Source organism: Mastigoproctus giganteus, chromosome 4 (genome assembly GCF_048544385.1).
Source record: "Mastigoproctus giganteus isolate SK-2022 chromosome 4, ASM4854438v1, whole genome shotgun sequence".
Taxonomy (NCBI): Eukaryota; Metazoa; Arthropoda; class Arachnida; order Uropygi; family Thelyphonidae; genus Mastigoproctus; species Mastigoproctus giganteus.
In genome coordinates, this window is record NC_143578.1 from 16,254,470 (window position 1) to 16,273,934 (window position 19,465).

General features: G+C 36.8%; 1 protein-coding gene across 2 annotated transcripts in view; it reads left to right on the top strand.

Annotated features, from left to right (window-relative positions):
* The first annotated feature begins 657 nt into the window (after window positions 1–657).
* Window positions 658–19,465, top strand: part of BuGZ (Bub3 interacting GLEBS and Zinc finger domain protein) — a 169,381-nt gene continuing 150,573 nt past the window's right edge. For both annotated transcript variants that reach the window (XM_090372578.1, XM_090372579.1), the window contains exons 1-2: window positions 658–769; window positions 9,688–9,814. In XM_090372578.1, the coding sequence (XP_090228704.1) occupies window positions 729–769; window positions 9,688–9,814 (168 nt within the window). In that variant the 5' untranslated portion in view covers window positions 658–728. The remainder of the gene's footprint in view (window positions 770–9,687; window positions 9,815–19,465) is intronic.

Sequence of the window (19,465 nt, forward strand, 5' to 3'; positions counted from 1 at the left end):
TGTATTGTATTGTATTATTATTATTATTATTTTTTTTTCTCCCTGATTGGGGGGTTCCACTCCTTGACGGGTACTGCTACGAAGTACACAGGGTGATTGTGTACTTGGTGGCAGTACCCGTTATTATTATTAATTCTCTTGATAAAAATAAATTGTATTGTATTGTGTTGTATTAGCTATATGATGGAAGGAAGCCTAAGGCTTATGCTGCACCAGCCAAAAAAAAAAAAAAAAAAAATTTTGAATTACCCTGAGAGAGGGAGAGAGAGAGAGAGAAAGAGAGAGAGAGAGAATTAGAATGGAATCACCAAGAAAGATAAGAATGATGATATCCACATTAGAACCCTGGGTGTGCCATGCCCATACCCTGATGTGAGCCCCTATGTCAGAGAACGAGGCCATATAACTCCTTCCACCCGAGACTGATAAATTCCTTAGCGTAAAGAAAAAAAAAAAATAAATAAACACTACCATAAATGATTCTTCTGAAACTATCCATGTCACAGTGTGAAATATTTGTTGGTAAATTTCCATCCGATTAATAAAGCAATTGAATACTGAGTGAAGGGGCCACATTATATAAAAGTTTTTTCTTGGTAGGTGGCGTATTTGTATATTATTGTATCCGGGCCTTTAACTTTAGCGATATTATTGTCTTTTATTGAGTACGCCATTTTTGTGTTGGAAATCTCTGAATTTCCGTGTGTAATTTCCTATATAGAAATAAAATGGGTAGGAAAAAGAAGAAGCCCTCAAAACCATGGTGCTGGTATCCTTTTGGGAATGTCTGAGTTTTTTATTTATTTAAGAGTAGTAATGCCGATTTGTAGTATACATTCATTGTGGCCTTATTTTAGGGCTATGTTTTTCCCGAGTTGTCGATTTCCCACCTAGGACATTAAAAAATTTAATAAAAATTGCTTTTGTCTGTTGAATTTACTTGGACTTTTTTGGCAGTGCTGATTGTTGGTGATATTGGTGAAGATATGTAATGATGTGGGAGAATAGATCTTTGTTGTTTTTCTGTTTATTAACGAGTTCAACCCCCCTTCCTTCCCCTCATCTTTTGAATAAGGAGGGTAACCTTTGGGGGGGGGGGGGAATATAACCTATAAGCCCCAAACGAAGCTGGGAACTAAGCTTGTTTTGACAGATGGTTGCGGCTTCACGAAGCATCACGTTGAGAATACTATTTATAAGTAATTTTTGTGTAAAATCGAGTTATCATACATTTTTTGCAAAATATAATTTCTGTGATTTTTTTTGTCTTTTAGTTTTTATATTTTATATGAAAGCATTTTCACATAAAATATAAAAACTACCTTGGTTAATCATTTTTGACCCGGGATTCGATTCTAGTCGTGAGTGATTAAAGTTCAAAAGTGTAATAAATAACGAGTATTTTGTTTTAATTACAAAGATAAGTGGTGTATAATGTGTACAGAAAGGATAAGAATGGAGGAGGGGTTATGCTGTTAGTTAAGAAACAAAAAATCTGAGGAAGTGCATCCAGTTGACATAGGTGGACAATGTTGAATCAGTTTGGTGTGACATAAGCACTAGGAAAGCAAAAATGAATGTAGGAGTCTGTGACTAATGACTCTGATGAGTACAGTGCACATACAGAGAAATAGAGTGAGCCAATAAATCAATGTCTTATATTGGGGGATATTAACTTCCCAGATATTGATAGGAATTTGCGGATTGGTCAATTGCACACTGGCAAGACTCTTGTGGATTTATTGGATGATTGTTTTAGATGGAATACAGGTGAAAACTGTACATTAATTTAAATACTTCGGTGCAATTATTCAGGATGACAGATCATCTGTACAGGAAATTGAGAGAAGACTGGGTGAAAGTAGAATGGCCATAGGAATCCCCAGTTTTGTGCTATGGAATAAAAATATCATTAATAAAACTAAACATCAAATATATAGTGCAATATTACAAAGTATTTTATTATATGGATGTGAGACTTGGACCTTAAATGAAAGACAAAAAAATAAACTACTGGCTGTTGAGATGGATTTTTGGTGAAGATCGGCAAGAAAGTCTAGGATTTAAAAAATGATGTGATAAGGAATACAATGAACATCTAAAAAGCCAACATTGATAAAATAGAGAGAAAAAAGATTGGAGTGGTTTGGCCATGTAAAGAGAATGGATAATGACAAACTGCCCAGAGAGGCTATGGAGAAGGAAAAAGAGAGGAAGACCAAGATGGACGTGAATAGAGGGTTTGCAAACAGCTATGAATAGAAGAGAACTAGTGGACGGAGAGTGGGGAAAAAAAAAAAAGAATAAAGGAATGACTCCTTGAAGTTAGGTTGAGGATAACTGTTGTGATAATGGAATAAATCGTAAGAAGAATATTGGATGATTATTTTCTACAGCAGCAGTTCAAATGTAATACTCCCTCTGTTTGCCACTGTTCTAGAGGCAACCAGAGAGGATAATACTCTTGATCTGGTTATCAGCAGTGATTATTTGTGTATAAAGAATTTGCAGATAAAGGAACCACTAGGTGGCAGTGATCACAGTGTGCTGATGTGGGATTGACTTAAACATGTAACTACCGTCAGGGGTAAAGGGAAGGTTTTTGCTTTCGTAAAGGTGACTACAATAGTCTCGAACAGTTTATAAATTCTATACAGTGGGGCCAACTGATGATGTTACCAACACCAAATTCTAAATGGAAAGCATTCAAGGAATTAATCTCAGAAGATGCTAGGCTTTTCATACCAAAAGAAATACTGTTCAGGGTTTAGGACTAAATGGATGTCAGATGGACTAATGAGGCTCATGGCAGAGAAGAAAAATGCATGGGATACATATAAATCAACAGACAACACAGAAGCCTATGGTAGATATAACCTAGTCTGTAATAAAGTCACTAAGAGGGTTAGGCAAGCAAAGGCAAATTAATTGAAATCTTTGGAAAAGGATGCAAGGCAAACAACAAAGACTTTTTTACTTATTTAAACTCTAAAAGGAAGGGGATGAATCAGAGTGGTCCACTCAATCTTGATGATCCTGCTCAGATAACTGACAAACTAAATGAGTATTTCGCATCTACATGAGGAATTCTGTAGAGAAGTGGAGAACAGAAGCTTATCAAACTCTAGCAGGGAGCTAAAGGATTTTGTAATAACTGATAGCAAAGTGGAGGAGAAATTGTTGAAGTTGAACATAAGAAAGGCACATGGGGTGGATGGAGTAGTAGTAGCAGTGGCATGTGATTCAAGAAAGCATGTGTATGAGCTTATGCAGCATCAGCCAAAAAAAAAAAAAAAAAAAATCACACCATTCCCTCCAAATTCCTGTCCAGTTCTTCCTTAAATTTATTCAACCTATCAACTTCCACAACGACAGATGGAAGTTTGTTCCAGTATTTAACCACCCGCTGGCTAAAGGCAAATTTCCGCACATCTATTCTACATCTGTCTTTTCTTAATTTGAATTTATTCCCCCTTAGGTACGTAATCTGAACAAGTGGAAGGATCCCATCAGAATTCGGCGTGCTCAACCCATTCAAGGCCAATCCAGTTATATTAAAGGAAGCGGCAAAGGAAGTAAGCAAATCTTTAGCCATAATTATGAGAGCATCCATTTCCATATCTCCAGTCTGCACTGACTGGAGATATGGAAATGCATCCCCAGTTCAAAAAGGGGGGGGGGGTTAAAGGGTGATGTGAGTAATTACAGACTGTTAGTTTAACTTCTGTTCCTGGAAACATAATGGAGTCATTTGTTAAAGAAGAATTGCAGGATCACCTAGACAAGACTGCAGTAATAATTCAGACACAGGATGGGTTTATTAAGGGGAAGTCTTGTCTGACCAATTTGATTAGATACTGTGATGTGGTCACAAAGGAACTAGATGCAAAAAATAAGTTTGATATCATATACTTGGATTTCAGGAAAGCTTTTGATGCTGTTGCACATTAGCATTAGTAGAGGCATTTGATGCAAGAAAGCAAGCTTATGCAGCATCAGCAAAAAAAAAAAAAAAAAAACCCACTTCCACTTCACACCTCTGTTCGTTCAAAATACCTGTCCAGCTGAGCCTTAAACTTATTTAGGCTATCAACTTCCACATGGAAGACTACTGTACAAATTGAAGTAGTATGGCATTAAGGACAAATTACTGCAGTGGATAAAAGGATAGTTAAGTGGGAGAAGACAGTGGTAATCAATGTGGACACTGCTCTTTGTGGATTAATGTTATTAGTGGTCATCCCAAGGTTCGGGATTGGGCCCGTTGTTTTTTATATTTATCAATGATATTAATGAAGGTATATCAGGCTTAATGTCCAAGTTTGCTGATGATACTAAGGTTGGCAGGGTTGTTAATGACAGTATACTACTGCAACAGGATCTAGAAAATTTGGTTTGATGGGTTGAGAAGTTTGTTTGTTTGTTATTTGGTTTTTAGGAGCATTAGCAACTAAGGCCATATTGCTCCGGGGATATGCAGTGGTCATTCCTTGACCTTTCCGTATCCTCAGTATTTGGTGGTCGTCGGCTCGAACCCCAGTCTAATCAAAAAGTGTGGCGTGTGCTACGCACTGCTGCTCCTGCCCACCTGGCTATGGAGATGCTAGTTGAGAAGTGGCATCTGAAGTTTAACATTGACATATGGGTAGTAGTAGCCACAGAGAAACATTCCAACTGGTGGTACTGCACTCAGTGTGGTAGAAAATGAAAAAACCTGGGGGTAATTGTGTAGTCAGATATGAAGTTTTCTGAGCAGTGCAGACAGGCTGCCAGAGCAGGTCATGGGGTCTTGCCAATGATATACAGGTTCTAGTAGATATAAGGAGGTGATTATCCCTTTGTATAAGGCAGTAATCAGGCCACACCTTAAGTACTACTAGGCGCCTCCGTAGCCAGTTGGGAAGGAGCAGCAGTGCGTAGCACACGCTTCTTGATTAGACTGGGGTTCAAGCCCGTCACCACCAAATACGGAGGATGTGGAAAGGTCAGGGAATGACCACCGCATATCCCGGAGCAATATGGCCTTAGTTGCTAATGCTCCTAAAAAAAAAAAAAACCAAATAACAAATAACCTTAAGTACTGCGTACAGACCTGGAGGCTTCATTTTAGTAAGGATGTAGAGTTGCTAGAACGAGTACAGAGAAGGTTAACAAGATTGGTGTGGGGAATGAAGAGTGTCCTCTAACCAAGAAAGGGTAAAGTTCTGCAAATTGCAATGTCTGGAGATGGCATCTGCGAGGTGATCTGATTTGAGGTGTATAAGGACTTGAATGGGTTGAGCAGGCTGAATGCTGATGGGATTCTTCCTCTTGCTCAGATTATGAACCTCACTGGGCATAAATTCAAATTTATGAAGAACAGTTATGCAGAATAGATATGCAGAAATTTGCCTTTATCCAGCGAGTAGGTGATTGCTGGAATAAACTTCCATCTGTCATGGAAGTTGATAGCTTAAATAAATTCAAAGAAAAACTGGACAAACTTTTAGAGCAAATGGATGTGCGAAATGGAAATTTTTTTTTTTTTTTGTTGGATGCTGTATAAACTTGCTTTCTTGTATCATATGCCTCTGCTAATGCAAAATAATCATCTAGTTCAGTATTTCTCAGTCAGTGCTATGTGGAAAAAGATTAGGTGGTACAGTACATCAATAACGGACAGTTGAATTTTTTAAATTTATGAAATTATGAAAAATAAAATATTAAAATTTCCCCCTCTAAAGGTAAATAATTACATGTTTTTCCTTAGCTTTTTTCAGTCTAAGAGGAGTTCACAAATCGTGCTGATTTTCAAATATTTTGCTTGTTCAACCTCCGAGCGGATAGCCATATATTTCTTGGAAAGCTTAAAAGCACAATAGTGTCTTATCTCGCATTGTTTTCTATTCTTTCCTGGAAAATTCTCTTACAATGTGTACTGACAGCAGTGTTGTTGTCAGTACCTCACCTTTTTAATCTTTATACCGAAGATTTAGAGACTGGCATCAAACTTGGAGGACTAAAGATAAACAACCTTCGTTATGCAGATGATACTGTGCTAATTTGTAATTCTAAGGATCATCTTAAAGAAATCATCTTTTTTCTTACTTGTGAAGCAAGTAAGAAAAAAGGATTGTTTCTGAATGTGTATAAAACTAAAAACTAAAACTAATTATGGTGATTGGTGATAATCTTGATTCCAGTAAGGTGAATATTAATGGGCAAGATATCGAAGAAGTTGAATTTGATTACTTGGGGTCAAGAATAAATATAAATAGTGACTGCTCAAATGATGTAAAGAGACGACAGGCAATTGCTAAAACATTGGTCGCTAATCTGATAAAATTATGGAGAGATCATGATCTGCCCCTGAAGACTAAACTGAGAATCGTTGATTTGTTAATTTTTCCAGTTGCCACTTATGGATGTGAAGGATGGAATCTGAAAAGAGTTAACAGGAAGAAAATTGAGGCATTTGAAATGTGGTGTTACAGGAGAATACTGTGTATTTCTTACTTGGATCGAAGAACAAATGAGTGGGTATTGAATAAAATTGGTAGGCCTAAAATTCTTCTTCATGGCATCAACAAAAGAAAACTCAAAGTTTTTTGGTCATATAGTAAGAAGGGAAAACTTTCTGTTGAAGAATATAATGGAAGGAAAAACTGAGGGGAAGAGGTGCAGAGGAAGACCTGCAACAGTGAACTTCTGGGCATGACACTTTGCAATGCTGCTTATATAGCACATGATCGATGCAGTTGGGGTAATTTGTTGGTGGCCACAACAGCTCCTCAGGGAGCTATGTGACTGGAAGAAGAAGCTACTATAAAGAAAGTTGCTCCCGAAGCTAAGTTCACTCACTGCCGTATTCACCATGAAGCCTTGGTTGCAAAAGCAATACCTGAAGAACTGAAAACTGTTTTAGATCAGTCAGTTAAGATTGTTAATTTTATTAAATCCTGTGCACTAAATTTGCAAATGTTCAAAATTTTATGCCAAGAGATGGGGAGTGATTGCATAGTGAAGTTAGATGGCTGTCCGTCTTTTTGAACTTTGATTGGAACTGTGAGTTTTCCTTTGTAAATCAAAATGTGAACTAAAAGACTATTTCTTTAATGAATTATGGTTAGCTCGATTGGCATATTTAGCTGATATTTTTGGTAGACTTGATGATCTGAATTTAACTTTACAAGCACCAAATGTGACTATTTTCACTGTTAGCGACAAAGTAAATGCAACAATAAAAAACTTGAGTTAATCATCAAAGACTTGGATAAAAAGGTCTCAAGTTTCCTGCCAAATTTAGAAAATTTTCTTGGAGAAAATAATTTTTGTTTTCAGTTAATACATAATTTCAAATTGTATTTCCCAGAAGATTATGAAAAAGAAAACTGGATCAGGAATCCATTTTCTTCAGATAATGTACTTTTATTATGTAATTATGTACCTTTCTTCTGAAGCAAAAGATTAACTTTTAGAAATTTCTTGTGACAGAAATTTAATGGATGATTTCAAAAACAACACTTTAATCAACTTTTGGATTAGGCATAAGAAAGATTTTAAAGAAATTTCAGAAAGAGCAATAAAAATTTTAATGCCATTTTGTTCGACATATTTATGTGGAACAGGATTTTCTTTTATGCTGTATTTAAAAAACAAATGTAGAACAAGACTCATTTTGCAGCCAGATTTACATTTCAAATTAAGTAAAATAGAACCAGATATAAAGAAACTGATTACTGTCAAACAGGCTCAAATGTCACATTAAATGAATTATTTTTGTTAAATATTTGTATTCAAGTTCTCCCAATTTATTGCATTTAATTGTTATTGGTTACAATTAAATCACCACGTTAATCAGCTATTTTATAGTTTATTTTGTATTGTTTTGTTTAATATTTGTTACTTAGTTTTGTTCAATTTTTGCATTAAAAATGAAATAAAAATATGTATAATTTATAACAAAGCCTTATTATGCAAATATTCTTGATTTTTAATACAAATACATATTTTAATGAGTGGTATTGAAATTTTTTGATTTTGGTTTTGGTGGTACAAGTATTGAAAAAGGTTGAGAACTGCTGAATTCTAGTTTATTTAAAAGAATTTTCTCCATAGTCAGTTTCCCTCCCACTTATTTCAGTCAATCTGGGGCATAATAAGATACTTGGTTGCCCATTCTATCTGCATGTAAAAACTCGTCATTCTTTTCACAACCTTCTGGGCTGTAGATTACTCCCACTCTCATTATACCTTTGCTTCTGACTCACACCACACTGATTCTACTCTAGCAGACATAACTTTAAACTTAGCAAAGGCTCTTTTCATGCTCAGGTTGCTTTTGGTAAGAAGCACAACCCCTCCACCCCTTCTATCTTCCCTGTGTTTCCTAAGTACATTATACATACCATAGTGGAACTTATCATCAATTTCTGGGTGACACCATGTTTCTGTTAGCTCTGTTATATCAGCATTAGTTGTCCTAACTAGTTCAAATTCAGCCTTTTTATTGACAACGCTCCTGATTTTACTGTAGTTGCAGTTAAGACCAAGTATTCTATAGTTTACTACCCTGAAACCCTCCCCTCCTTTGAAGTTATTTAGGCTTGTTTCCCTATCTTTCTCCTCCCGCTCATTTGAAACGCTGCTACCTTCAGACATCTTGGTAACAAAAGAATTTTAAATAAGAATCTTAAATAAGTGCTGTTTATAAAAATTTCCTTAATTGAATATACACCACATAGGAGCAAATATAACTCAGAAGTTCATTGGATGTTTATTTTACATTTACTTTTCATTTTTTATGTTTACTTTACTGGTGAGTGATGTTTATTTTACCAATGTGAAATTAAATTTGCGTTTGACATTGTTTGTTTTTTTTTTTTTTTTCATCCACCTTGAGGCACATGACATACTTGAATTTATATGCAAATTTGTGTTCATTAATATTGTATGCATTGCATTTCTCTGTTCTGTATTAAAATTGTTCTTTCTTTTTTAACCTTTTCTTGGTGAGTTTTCAGTGGGGCCACTCTGTGGAATGAGTTTCTTTTTGAATTTTGTAAAAATGAAAACTTTGTACATAACATTTTTTTAAAATGTTAATTTCTTATTTTTATTTGATTTTTCTGTAATTAGATCAAAGTTATTTTCAAAAATGGTACCAGAACTATTTATTTATGTATCTCCGAATTCAGTTTTATACATTCCTGGATGTGCATTTCCAGAGAATTTTAGTCAATTTCCAACAGGTGCAAGGTTTAATTTGATCTTCAAACTGATTTTTGCACTGCATTTTATTGAAACTAAGTCTGTTATTTGGAAACATAGATTGGAGAGGGCAGCACATACCGAAAAATGTTTGATAGTTTGTATGTAAAATGACACATTATTTGAAATGACCTTCGTTAACATAAATTTGTGTACCTGCTCCCCAGAGTTGACACATGAAACGCATAGATTATTGTTTACTTTCCTGAAAGGGAGAGTAAACTAAGCGGATCAAATGAGCTGAGTACTGTCAAATAAGCTCTTATTGCTATTATTATTATTATTATTAAGTCTCCTGAAAGGGTTAAATAGTATTCCAGCTCGTTTAGATGGCTAAGTGATCTTCCTAAGAGTTTAGGAAGATCAGAATCCATAAGTATAAGTTAGATTAAGGTTTTTGTAAGAGATTTTTTCAAGTTAAAACCCTTAATGATATAGGTACTGCAATAGGGAATTTGATGATGAAAAAATTCTTATTCAGCATCAAAAGGCAAAGCATTTCAAATGTCATATATGCCATAAAAAATTGTATACTGGACCAGGTTTAGCCATACATTGTATGCAGGTTAGTCAGAATTTTCATATATTTAAATTGACTAAGTGAATATTTACTATCATTTAATTGGTCGCAGTTCTTGAATGTGCATGCACAAGTTAATTTTTATTAAGATACATCACTAAGATTTGTTTTGTTTCTTAATTACTACATTATGAATATTGTTTTGCTATAACATGTTTATTTCTTTATATATAATTACATTTTCTCGGCATATCCTTATACCATTTTGAAAAAAGGCATCAATTCTGTGATGCAAATGTAAAAACAAAAAAATTTTGGATGGTTACTAAACTGATTTTAAGTATGGGCGATTTCAGATGCATACCCACTGGCATTTCTAATTTTCCATGAAAATTTCTTGAAAATGTATGAGTTTTAAGGATAGTTTTAGTTTACTTTTCTTCCAGTTTTTCAGATAAGAACAGTTTGTTACAGTTTATAAAATAACTGTGTTATTTTTTTTTTCAAATGTGGTTTAAGTGGTTTTAAGCCTATGCCAATAAATTTGGTAGGCACTGCCCACATTTAGTACAGAAAACGCATAATCTATTTGTCATATCCGTGAGGCCCTCTAATAATTGGAAAGAGATCCCATGGATGGCAGTGTTTTAAATGAAAGGGATGCTAATGCTAGGATGCCAATCACTTGTCTTTTAGTTTGAACTGTCAAAAGCAGTTCCAAGAGTGTTGTCAGTAAAATGAGTGAATTTGAACTCCTGAGTAGGACAACTTTATTATGACATAACTTGGCTAAGAGAAACTTGGTCACCCATAAATAGTTGCAGTGAATTTCACTATGACACATACAATGTATTTAGGAAAGACAGGAGGGGGAAACAAATTACCTTTCAAAAATAATCTATGTATGACAAGAATATCCCCGGATTTAGATCATATGATCCAAATCTGGAAATACTTTTATTCTGGAAGTTGGATTGTATTAGTTATGCTAATGCAGTTCACTTCCTAATACAGTAAACCCTCATTAAACTGGACTAATAGGAGCTGAGAGGAGTCTGTTTTAATGAAAGTCCTGATTATATGAAATACGCTTTGTAATGTCTAGTGTGTAACAAAGTTGTACACCTGGTTCAATTGATAACCCTCCTTTTGAATAAAATCATTCAGTTGTTTCCTGAAAGGTCAACAGCTTCAAAATCAGCACTAAGAATTTCCCCACACATTTTCTTTTTTGAAATGTTATGCCATCTTCTAAATCTAAAAAGCCAACCTGAGCTCGCTTTAAATTGTTCGGTTCCTAACTGTTTAGCCAGTCTCTCTGCCGCTTCTTGAATTTCTATTCCTTGCACAGCCAAACCAGACGAACGAAGTTGGGAAAACCATTTGTACACAGCATCATCTAGTGCTTTATCAGTAGGCATCCACATTTGTTTAACTTTACTTTTTTCTTTCTCCACGTATAACTTGAGAACAAAATTACGAATTTCACTTTTTTTCTTTTTAATGTCCGACACGGTTTGTTTTGCGATGCCGTACTCAAGACAGATGCTGGACACTTAAGCTCCTTTTTCAAGTTTTTCTATCACCAATAGTTTATCGTGAAAAGAAAGCGTTTTATGCTTACACTTCTGTCCTACACTAGGCTTACTTAAAGACATTGTTTAACTGCACAGCACAAACGACAAAAGATAGAAGCGTGTAACTGCAAAGCAAACAACAAACAACTGTCTGAACCACAGCCAGGAACCAGGTTGTTTGTGCACCGTGAGTCATCATGGCCCAATGACCTCAGACACAATACATAAGACCTTTGAGCCTGATCGTATATACCTGGAATTTTCCAGGTGTATACAGTGTTAGCTCTCTTTGTACAGTTGTTCTGTAATTTCCAGTTACTTTCTTATAGTCTCATGGCCAGTTCCATTTCTCACTTTACTGTTATAAGAATCTCTGGTAGGTATGTTACTTTCCTTTTAATTTCTTAGTAATTTTGTGTCCCAGTAGGATTTCTCACAGTCATCAAAGCAGTTCCCAACTGCTTTTACATTACTGCCTATTTCAGTTATAAAACGGGACTGACCACAATTTATGCAACTATTCTTGTGCAGCTGCTTTTGGGTTCCCAATGTCTCTGTCTTTGCAGATTTGAAAAACTGAAGTTTCAAGATAGACATAAAAGAGTAAAAAAAAAACTGCAGCCATTATCAATCCACTGCAGGATGGAAGCCTCCTCAACGATTCATGTTGAAGGAAATGGACCATAATCTGCCAAGCTCGTTCAATGTGGATTGGCAGATTGACCATATTTAGCAGTCAGGGGCTTGAATCCGTCTGTTCAAAGAGCGTGTGCTACTGCACTCCCACTCCTGACCATTCGGCTATGGAGGCCTAAAAGAGTAGAGCGTATATATATATAATTAAGATGATTAAACATAGATTGATTTGCTTAAAATAATTTCCTTTATTGCATTAAATATAAAGTACAAATAGGTTGATGAGTAGATCTTAAGCTTACAAATATGGTAGCCACCAACTAAGGACTAAGCGTAAATCTAATAATAAAAAAGGCATTCAACTCAGAACAATGCACTTTACGTGATTCAGAAACATGCAATATAACATTGATGTTTAACTTTAATTATTCCATTATGATCATGTTAAAGAGATAAATAGTTTATGAAAAAATTTATTCCTTTTACTTTAGAACAGTGGTCAGCAGACTTTTTGGCACAAGGACCAATTCAGTAGGAAAAGTGTTTGTAGACTGCAATATAAATAATATCTCTATTTTTTATTTGTGTCATTAATGACATTACAGATTAAGCAATACCACTAGGCAAGTTGCTGTATTGAAGCAGTCTATTATTACATATAAAATAAGATTTATGAAAGTGTTGAACATACATTTGCATCACCGTTTTGTTGTAGTCCAGACCCTAAACCAAAGTAACAGAACCAAATACCATGATAGTTATTTTTATGAGAGATTAAACTATTGTTTGATTTATATTTTCTTATTAAAATTAATTGTAATAGTACTACAACCAACATAAAATTGTTTAATAATATTTTTTTATGAATATAATAATTATTTGTTGACTTTAATGTCTTGTTCCTGAAATTAGATCATGGGCTGAATTGTAAATAAAGCTAGGAGGGCTGCATTTTCACTGCTTTAGAATCTTGTCTCTGTTTTTGATGCAGTTCTGCAAGGTAAAATGCACAAGATGAAAAAAATTCCCTTCATATTCTTAAATGTGGAATATATACTGGACAGATTAACTCTCTTAATTCCCATAGTTTAGTTAGTCATCCACTTTAATTGCATTAAACAAGATATACTTTTAACTATAAATTAACAAGATAAACATTTGCTTAAAGGCAAAAACTGATGATCATTCACTAATGTTCAACCTGTGATCATTGGCTACATTTTGCTTAAGTGTCTAGCATCTGTCTTGAGTATGGCTTCGCAAAACAAACCATGTCGGACATTAAAAAGAAAAAAAGTGAAATTTGTAATTTTGTTCTCAAGTTATACGTGGAGAAAGAAAAAAGTAAAGTTAAACAAATGCGGATGCCTACTGATAAAGCATTAGATGATGCTGGGTTCACGATGGTGGGACTGTTAGTAATCCTGGGTATAACCTCCATGCACAAGTACTGGGTGGTGTGAATCCAGGTGTGAACTGGGTGGGTGACCACCCAGGTGTGAACCAACGTAAACAGGGGTCGAGGTGTGGCGCCCACACCACATGGAGGAACGCCACCCCTCTATGTTACCAGGCAGTACTAGGTGGTAGATGACTCTCATCAACCGGTGAAAAACCACCACTTTGCTTATTGGAGGCTTGAAGTGGTGGAACCCATGTTTAGCCTCTAGAGCTAAGTTCCGGCCAACCCTTCCCTATCTCTTCCATCATGCAGTATGATTGATGATTTTTGAGGTTATGATGAATGTCGTGGCGAGATCCAATATTCCTTACATTTCGAGGGTACAGCTCTAAAACGGTGTTCGCAGGCCGGCCGCTAGATAGTACACCGGACCAAACCTATTGGTAACTCTCTAGGAGGCTTCCGGATCAGCTAGTGTATAATCTTGCTACCTCTACTCTGCCAGATAGTGACTGGAGGGAGTCCGAGTAGTGTGTATGCGGGGAACATTGTCGAGGCCACGTTATGTCAAGGATCTGGGTATATTCTTACCACATGTACGCCATATCCAAAAATTTCATTACTTCATACAGCATGTCCCACCCACTTTTTCTTACTATTGAATACACCATGAATTGTCAAAATAATAGAGCAAGCTTATCTGCGAAAAGATCTAAACCTCCCAAGGACTTCCTAATTCATTTCACAAATATACGTGGTCTCAATTCCAATCTCAACGATGTCCATTTCCACTTGCAATCTTCCAAACCCCATGTACTTTTTCTGACTGAATCTCAGTTATCAGTTGATTCAACTACTGCTCATCTCAGATGTCCAGATTATTTGCTGTATGATTCCTTTTGCCTCAAAGGTGGGTACTTGTGCATATGTCCGTTCTGATATTCCCTGTCAGAGACTTAGCAATTTGGAATCTCCTCTCTTTGATCTTCTCTGGCTTAAAATCTCTCTACCTCATTGTGTAAAATTCATCTGTTGTCTCTACCGTTCTCCCAACTCCACTAATCACTTGGAGCTCTTTGACTTCCTCTCTTTGCAACTTGACTTTCTCCAGTCCAACTTTCCTAACAGTGAGGTAATTTTCCTTGGTGATTTTAACGTTCACAACTCCAGCTGGCTTCCGTTTTCTAGTCACACCGACCCAGCAGGTCGAGATGCTGAGGCTTTTGCAATTACTAATGACCTAGCACAGATTGTTCATTTACCTACAAGAATACCGGACAATCCTAATCATACAGCCAATACGCTTGATCTTTTTCTCACAAACAACCCTTCTAAGTACAAGGTTGAAGTGAGAGGTCCTTTAGGCACTTCAGATCACAACTTGGTGATTGTCTCTTCTCCAATGGAACCTTTATCTCATGGCTATTCCCAACCTCGTATTGTTTGGGCATTACAAGAATGCAAAATGGGATGACCTGCGAGACTTCTTTTCTTCTTTCCTTGGTCTGATTACTGTTTCAAAACTTCTGATGTCAACGTTTGCTCAGATCGTGTCAGTGAAATTATTCTTGCAGGAATGGAATCCTTTATCCCACACCCCACTTTAAAATCTTGTCCTTTATCTAAACCTTGGTTTTCCAATAAATGTGCTAAGGCTGTCCAAGAGAAGAATGTTGCATATCGTAATTGGCTTCTTGCTAATTCTTCAGTTTCATTTTCTGCCTACACCAAAGCTCGCAACAATTGTAAAGCAGTTATTAATCAGTCCAAACTAGAGTTTGAACAGCTAAGAGTAGAAAACCTTGCTTCTTGCCCTAATGGTAGCCAAGCATTCTGGTCACTTGCCAAAGCTATTGGGCCGCAACTTTTGCCCATCTCTGCTCCCACCTCTGTCCAAACCAGATGGTTCTGTTGTCACTTCAAGCCAAGGATAAAGCTGACCTGCTAGCATCCCATTTTTCTTCCAGCTCATGTATTAATGATCTTGGTAAAACACCTCCCACCATTCCTAACACGCTCCATTCAATGCCTCCTGTGGTCTTCCGTCAAAAGGATATCAGAAGGATTTTGATGAATCTTGATGCTAAGAAAGCTCCAGGTCCTGATGGTATTTCTCCACTTGTTCTCAAAACCTGTGCTCCTGAACTTACTCCTATTCTTTGCCGCCTTTTTTCACTTTCTTATTCGAAAGGTGTTTTTCCTTCTGCTTGGAAATTTGCTCGTATCCAGCCAGTTCCTAAAAAGGGTGACAAATCCCTCCCATCCAATTATCGTCCCATTGCAATTACCTCTACTCTTTCTAAAGTAATGGAGAAATCAATTAACCGCCAACTCTTAAACTACCTAGAAACCTTCCATCTGATCAACGATCGCCAGTATGGATTCCGTCAGTGTCGATCCACTGGTGATATTCTGGCTTATGTTACCCATTTATGGACGAATTCAATGGAAAGGTTCGGTGAAACACAAGTAGTTGCTCTTGACATCTCAAAGGCTTTTGATCGTGTTTGGCATAAAGGTCTTCTAAACAAGCTTCCATCTTATGGTTTGCCAACTGTTTTTAGTAATTGGTTATCCAGTTTTCTCTCTGATCGCTCAATGAGGGTGATGGTAGATGGCTCTCTGTCTTCTAACTTCTCCACTAATGCCGGTGTCCCCCAAGGTTCAGTTCTTTCCCCCACTCTTTTCCTCTTGTATATCAATGACCTTCTTCCATTGACTGGAAATCCTATCCATAGTTTTGCCGATGATAGCACATTGCATTCAACTTTCCATTTTGAGAAACCTTGTCCAGCTCAATCAGCTTCAAGTTCTCGAAAATCTGCTGCCAATTCCTTAAATGCCGATCTTCAGGTAATTCTCCAGTGGGGCAAAGACAACTTAGTTGATTTCAACCCTTCTAAAACTCAATCTTGTCTTATATCTCGCAAAAAGGATTCTTCTGCTCCTATGCTTATCTTTAGTGACATTCCGATTTCTAGGCAAAATGATATATCTCTTTTGGGAATTACCCTGACTTCTAATCTCTCTTGGCACAAGCACATTACAAATATTGCTTCCTCTGCATCTAAAAAACTTGGTTTTCTCTTTCGCTCTCGGCGTTACTTTTCTTCCAAACAGCTGCTCACTCTGTATAAATCGCAAATCTGCCCTGCCATGGAATATTGTTCCCACATCTGGGGTGGTGCCCCCCAAAACCTCTCTCAGGCTTCTTGATTCCATTCAGAAGAGGGCAGTTAGGTTAATTAATGATTCATCTCTAACAGCATCTCTCCACTCGCTTTCTCATAGACGCACTGTTTCTGCTGCATGCCTCTTCTACAGATACTTCCATGGGCACTGTTCTTCTGAATTGGCTTCTATAATTCCTGCTCTCTCTTTCAAAACAGTCCAAACACGTGCTGCCACCAGCCAACATCCATTTACTGTCCAACTTCAAAACCACAGAACCAACTTTTCATCTTCCTCATTTATTCATTCAACTGTCGTTTTCTGGAACAACCTTCCTTCATACGTATTTCCTGAAAATTACAATCTTCAGAAGTTCAAGTCCAATATCAACAAATATCTTCTTTCGTCTTCTCAACCTCCAACCCAAGCACGGTACTAAGTACTATAGGTTCTAATACCTCTCGTGTTTGGGGTTCTCATAAAAAAAAAAAAAAATGGTTTTCCCAACTTCGTTCGTCTGGTTTGGCTGTTCAAGGAATAGAAATTCAAGCAGCGGCAGAGAGACTGGCCAAACAGTTAGGAACTGAACAATTTAAAGCGAGCTCAGGTTGGCTTTTTAGATTTAGAAGACTGCATAACATTTCAAACAAGAAAATATATGGGGAAATTCTTAGTGCTGATTTTGAAGCTATTCACCTTTCAGGAAACAATGATTTTATTCAAAAGGAGGGTTATCAATTGAACCAGGTGTACAACTTTGTTACACACTAGACATTACAAAGCGTATTTCACATAATCCGGACTTTCATTAAAACGGACACCTCTTTTGCTAATGCTCAAACAAACAACAAACCACTTCCCTGAGTGTAGTACCACCCAGTTGTTACGTTTCTCTTCGGTTATTGCTACCCATATGCAGTACTCTGCATTTGTCAATGTTAAACTCCAGTTGCCACTTCTCAGCCTATTTTCCCAACTTATCTAGATCCAGTTGGAGTAGCATACTGTCGTTAACAGCCCTACCAACCTTTGTGTCATCTGCAAACTTGGACATTAAACTTGATATACCTTCATCAATATCGTTGATAAATATGCAAAACACAATGGGCCCAACACCGAATACTGTGGAACTCCTAATAATGTTTGTCCACGAAGAGCAGTGTCCATTGATTACCACTCTCTGTTGTCTCCCACTCAACCATCCCTTTATCTATTGTAGCAGCTTACCCTTGATGCCATACCTCTCCAATTTGTACAGCAGTCTTCCATGTGCAACAGTATCAAAAGCTTTCCTGAAATCCAAGTATATGATATCAAAATTATTTTTGGCATTCAGTTCCTTTGTGACCACATCATAGTAACCAATCAAATTGGTCAGACAAGACCTCCCTTTGACAAACCCATGCTGTGGCTTAACTGTTACTGCAGTCTTGTCTAGATGATTCTGCATTGCTTTTTTAACCGGTAATTCCATTATTTTCTCCACAACACAAGTTAAACTAACAGGTCTCTAGTTACTTGTGTCACATTTTGAACCTCCTTTGTGAATTGGTGATACATTTGCACACCTCCAGTCCATGGGGACCTCCCATGAGTCCAAGGAAGCTCTCATAATTATGGCCAAAAGTTTGCTTACTTCCTTTGCTGCGTCCTTTAATATAACTGGATATATCCCATCCACTCCAGGTGCCTTCCTTATGTTTAACTTCAACAATTTCTCCTCCACTTTGCTATCAGTTATTACAAAATCACTTAGCTCCCTTTTAGCGTTTGATGAACTTCTGGCACTCCCCTCATTGAATAATTCCTCATGTGTGAATGTAGATGCAAAATACTCATTCAGTTCATCAGCTACCTAAGCATGATCATCAATAGTCAACCCGTCTATGTTAAGTGGTCCAATCTGATTCATCCCTTTCCTTCTAGAGTTTTTTTTTTTTTTAATGTAAACCCCAAACATGAGAGGTATTAGAACCTATAGTACTTAGTACTGTGCTTGGGTTGGAGGTTGAGAAGACAAAAGAAGATATTTGTTGACATTGGACTTGAACTTCTGTAGACTGTAATTTTCAGGAAATATGTATGAAGGAAGGTTGTTCCAGAAAACTGCAGTTGATGAATAAACGAGGAAGATGAAAAGTTGGTTCTGTGAGTTTTAAATTGGACAGTAAATAGATGCTGGCTGGTGGCGGCACGTGTTCGGACTGTTTTGAAAGAGAGAGAGCGGGAATTATAGAAGCCAATTCAGAAGAACAGTGCCCATGGAAGTATCTGTAGAAAGGGCATGCAACAGAAACAGTACGTCTATGAGACATCGAGTGGAGAGACTCTGTTAGAGATGAATCATTAATTAACCTAACTGCCCTCTTCTGAATGGACTCAAGAAGCCTGAGAGAGGTTTTGGGAGCACCACCCCAGATGTGGGAACAGTATTCCATGGCGGATTTGCGATTTATACAGAGTGAGTAGCTGTTTGGAAGAAAAGTAACGCCGAGAGTGAAAGAGAAAACCAAGTTTTTTAGATGCAGAGGAAGCAATATTTGTAATGTGCTTGAGCTAAGAAAGAGAGATTATAAGTCAGGGTAATCCCCAAAAGAGATATATCATTTTGCCTAGAAATCGGAGTGTCACTAAAGATAAGCATAGGAGCAGAAGAAACCTTTTTGCGAGATATAAGACAAGACTGAGTTTTAGAAGGGTTGAAATCAATTAAGTTGTCTTTGCCCCACTGGAGAATTACCTGAAGATCGGCATTTAAGGAATTGGTTGCAGTTTATCGAGAAGTTGAAGCTGATTGAACAGGGCAAGGTTTCTCAAAATGGAAAGTGGAATGCAATGTGCTATCATCGGCAAAACTATGGATAGGATTTCCGATCAATGGAAGAAGGTCATTAATATACAAGGGTAAAA